The sequence below is a fragment of the Populus trichocarpa genome, chromosome 16 (genome assembly GCF_000002775.5).
Source record: "Populus trichocarpa isolate Nisqually-1 chromosome 16, P.trichocarpa_v4.1, whole genome shotgun sequence".
Taxonomy (NCBI): Eukaryota; Viridiplantae; Streptophyta; class Magnoliopsida; order Malpighiales; family Salicaceae; genus Populus; species Populus trichocarpa.
This window is the reverse complement of record NC_037300.2, coordinates 3,392,937-3,397,710: the sequence shown is the minus strand read 5'-3', so window position 1 is coordinate 3,397,710 and position 4,774 is coordinate 3,392,937. Positions and strand designations below refer to the sequence as shown.

The window sequence follows — 4,774 nt, the reverse complement described above, 5'->3', positions numbered from 1 at the left end:
TTATTACTTGAAAAGAAAAAAAAATACAGGTTTATTATAATTGAGAATCAATCTTATTTCACGTACTAAATTATCTACATATACGTAATGAAGCAAGCCATTCTCGCTAGTTCTTTCACTGTGACAACTAGGTAAGGACAGAAAACTTGGTCCTCCAATTTTTTAGAAAATGAATACAATTCTTATAATTTTTTAATGAACATATCTCATATTAAATAAATACAAGAATACAAAGTAATATATAAACTTAAAATGAGCCATACTTAAATCATATGGATTGAACTCAAACTTAGTTATCAAATTCAATTTAATATTAGAATAATAAAATCAATATCATAAACTCGACTAATTTAAGATTTAAATTGGTTCATGTTAAAGAAAAACTAGAAAAAATTAATATGATAAAAAACTTAAGTTAACTCAGAGTCTAGTTAATAACTTATTGATTTTTTATTAATTTTTATTATCAAAATAATATTATTTTAATCTTTTTTAAAAAATTAAATTAATCTATTTCACTCAAATTAACTCTTTTCACCCTTGAACTATGCTTTGCCACGAGTGAACTTTAAATTAACTTGGATTTCAAAACTATGCACTCATCTAAGGTTCAAGCGTTTGTACCGCATTTAGGTACACTTTATCCTTGATTTGTAACCACATGTAGTGTAGTTAAAGTACATATACGTGCACAATTTTTTTTATATAATTCCGTAAATCATGACCATCATCTAAAATATAAAGTTAAAATTAAGGGGGGAATATGAATCATCTGTTAAATTCTAACCATTTATTTAAATATGGAAACTATTTTCTAGATTTATGGAAACAATTATAGCCGAATGATATATTTGGGAATTCTAATTTTATCATTTGGACAGAGAAATTAAGAAAGATTAAATTAATCAAACACTAACAAAATTATCCAGTCAAGAATTTCAAGGTTAAGATTTTGCTGACATGATTTGTGAAAGAAACTGAAAGGGTTCTCATCCTGACTTCATTGATACAATTCTAAAAACTGAATTTTTTATATGTCTAACGACATGGCCCCTCCTCCAATCTCATTAAAAAAATCCTGCAGATTTTGGTACGAAGAGCCACCTTCTTTGGAACTTTCTCTTGCCAAATCCTTCCATTTCTTAGCATTCTTTCTCATCTCTTTTCCTCGCTCTCCACCTCCCATGACCAACTCCAAGCATTTCTCTATCTCCTCGCCTTCAACTATCCCTTCTTTATTAGCACTGACTCTCACCCCTGTCTCCCATACAGCTTCAACCATCTTAGCATTCGTCAGTTGATCAGTCCATTGTGGAAAAGCCACCACCGGCACCCCAGAAGCCAAGCTCTCAAAAGTTGAGTTCCATCCACAATGTGTCACGAAACAACCTATTGATGGATGTGACAAAACCACCACTTGAGAGCACCATGGCACTATCTTCCCTTGCTTTTCAAGCTCTTCTGTGCAACTCAGCTTATCTTCTTCTTTCTCTTCTCCTCCATCTGTTCTTATGACCCACAAAAATGGACGGCCAGTATCTAGCAAAGCACGAGCCATTTCCTCTTTTTGTGGCTTTGAAATAACAGATATGCTTCCAAATGATATATAAATCACAGATGATTCTGGCTTTGAATTAAGCCATTCTATATAGTCCTTTGAGTCTTGAAAAAGATCACCACCAAAGGAAGTATCGGATGGATCTTTTCCATCTAAATAGGCTGATGGAATCAGAGGGCCAACCCCAACCAACTTAAACTTACCTATTGAATTCAGAGCCTCACACTCTAATGCATCGAAGGTGTTGACAAGAACTTTTGGGTTGGTTTCTTCATCAAGAACCTCAATATGCTCTTTATTCACTGAAAGTGCAAAAGCATGTGTGTTTCTAGGATCGAGAAATGAGGGTAAGTCACGGCTTCCAAGAGGAGGCACTCCTGGTAACTTCAGCGAAAAGCTTGGATCATTGATATTCTTCTTAATAGTGTCACCATAGCCATTGAAGTAGTAGTAAAAGATGTCTAAAAGGGCAGGAGATTGGTTCCAAAGGAGTGTTGAAGGGAGGTTGTGTTGTCGGGCCACCTTTGCCACCCAAGGTATGAGATTGGAGTATACCACACAAGTAAATGGTCCGCCATTTTTCGGAACTTGACATATAAGGTCAGCAAGAGATTGCGAGCCAACATGCCTGAGCTCGGAGAAGTAGTGTTCGATATCATCACTGGGTCTAAACCCATGTTCGGAACCATCATCAAAGGCAGCGAAATACAAGCCTTTAGGATAAGTTCCGGATTTAGACATCCGGCGTTTGGCGCCCATGCTTGTAGCAAAGGTGACATGTGCACCCATGGCTACTAGGCGTTTGGCGAATTGAAGGGCTGGATTTATGTGACCTTGAGCAGGGAATGTTACAAGAAGGATGTGAGGCTGCACTCCCATGACTCCCATGGTCTTAACTGGAATTGTATGGAAAGCGAAGTGTTTTTTTTAATGGAAAAGAGAAGTGTGTCAGTTAGATTGATTTTTGTTGTCGCAGTCGAGTGTGGGATTTTGTGAGCAGATGGGTAGCTTTATACACCACAGCCAGATGAATGGCTTCGTGACGACGTGGGTCAGGAAATTTTCTTCAACGTAAAAAAATTAATAAAATGTGACTGGAAATTTTACGCTTTCATTGTCTTTCAAAAGTATTTTTTTAAAATATATTAAAATAATATTTTTTTTATTTTATAAAAATTATTTTTAAAATCAATATATAGATCACAAACATATAAAAAAATTATTTTTTAATAAAAAAATAAATTTTTATAAAACACGTTCCGAAACTGTGCCAAAAACCGTATTCTTCTGGTAGCATTTATAATTGGTACAGAAATCTTGACGTTTGCGGTGACGATTTTAATGGAAAGATTAGCTGACGATTGCTGCCGACGTTATAATTGACGTCAGCGAGACGTTCCTTGTAAAAGTCGAAATCGACAACTCAATCTTCGTTTACTTACATAAATTACAAATTGAAAAATGAGAGCCCAGCTTAGCATATATAATTTATAAATAATTATCTAGTCATATTTTTGGCAAGGATTATCTGCTTACAGAAAATAACTTACCATTTATAATTCATGTAATTTATTAGTTGTTTTTTGGAAGTAAGTAAGTGTGTGTGTGTGTGTGTATTATCTCGGAGTACCCCCCGAATAAAACTTGCAAAACAGAACTTATATCCTATAGTATGTGGTCATCAATATCAATAAGTAAAGGGAGTCGAACTAGATATATACCATGTAGAAAACATTCATCTTAGTTCTCATCTACTTTACCAATTCAACTATGTACCCATAATTCAGTACTTTTTATATATATATAAAAATAATTCTATGTATTATGTGGTTGTTCCGATGATTAAAGGCATGTATTTTTTTTCTTTGATTTTCTGACTTTATACCTTAGGATTAGCACGTAGACAATTTATTAATTAAAATCCTCTATATGATGGACCAATATGAAAAATGAATCTTTGAAATCTCTTTTAAAGATGATTTAATTTTAGCTGATGGGCTAGATGATGAATCATCGAGGATCAAACTAAAAAAAACACTTACCCTTTGTAGTTCATTGAGGAAAGATCTAAGTATACACGTGAAAACTTCATACATTCGAAAAAGAAGTGCGATTTCTTGACAGTCAGGAAACTCTACGATAGTTTGGCAAGTCCACGCAATTTTCAAATTAAAGTAAAAGCTGTTACTTATTCCTACAAGTCAATGCTGTTAGATGATTGTCAAATCCCGCCGCTGTTTTGTGATTTACTGCTCCTTTTGGACCGAAGAAAATAGTCCAGGTTTTCGGTTTCGCACATGGTTCAAGACAATGACTCGGTGAGCACCGCGGTTAAAATAATGTTTTTTAAATTTTATTTTAAAAAAAATTAATTTTTTTATATTTTTATATTGTTTTTATATGTTGATCTTAAAAATAATTTTTAAAAATAAAAAAAACATCATTTTGATACATTTCTAAGTAAAAAATACTTTGAACCGCAACCGCTATCATAATCCCAAACAGGTTTAGTTCTTTTTTATTGTCGTGGTTGAAACGTGTTCTTATAAAAATTTAAATTTTTTAATTAATATTTTAATATTTTTAAATTATTTTAATATTAAAATAACTTTTTTTAAAAAAAAATTATTTCAATATATCTTTAAATAAAAAAACACTTTGAAAAACAATCGCTACTACATGACAAACAATCTCTTAATCTACTTAAAAATTTAACAATATAAAATTCATCCCTCATGATAAAAGAATTTTTTAGTGCTCCCTAACTTTTATTTTATTATTATTATTATTATTATATAATGTTGGTCATAATTAACTTATGGGAAAAACTCTTGTAATTTATAAGTATTCACCACGTCATGCAACGTCCATTTAAAATTAGTTGTATGGACAATAAAAACATCCATGTGAAAATAGATCTGACGAGGGATTAAGAATTTTTTTTTTTTTACTTGTACATTTGTGATACCCATACCAGGTTATGATAAATTTGAATAAAATATAAAACGTAATTTATGAACTTGTGTGCAATAAGGAATTTCCTTGGAGTACAGAGGATAAAATGGTCCAACTAAGTGTTATACTCGTAGCCTCGTAGGTTGTTCGATTACGCCCAGGCTCTTTTATCAAGCGTGGAGTGTGACATCATGTTATCAGATCTATGTTAAAGTGAGAACCCACAATACTAGGGTTCTATTTTAAAGTAACGGAGGCGTC

General features: G+C 32.6%; 1 protein-coding gene across 1 annotated transcript; it reads right to left on the bottom strand.

Moving 5' to 3' along the window:
- Positions 1-886: 886 nt before the first annotated feature.
- LOC7484002 (UDP-glycosyltransferase 75C1) lies at positions 887-2,558 on the bottom strand. The gene has a single exon (XM_002322663.4). It carries the CDS (start codon positions 2,444-2,446, stop codon positions 1,031-1,033), a length of 1,416 nt encoding a protein of 471 aa, XP_002322699.3. The 5' UTR covers positions 2,447-2,558; the 3' UTR covers positions 887-1,030.
- Between the last annotated feature and the right edge of the window lie 2,216 nt (positions 2,559-4,774).

What these genes read in the sequence shown, in the direction of transcription:
- LOC7484002 (XM_002322663.4), bottom strand. Translation starts at nt 2,446, where the DNA reads ATGGGAGTCATGGGAGTGCAGCCTCACATCCTTCTTGTAACATTCCCT.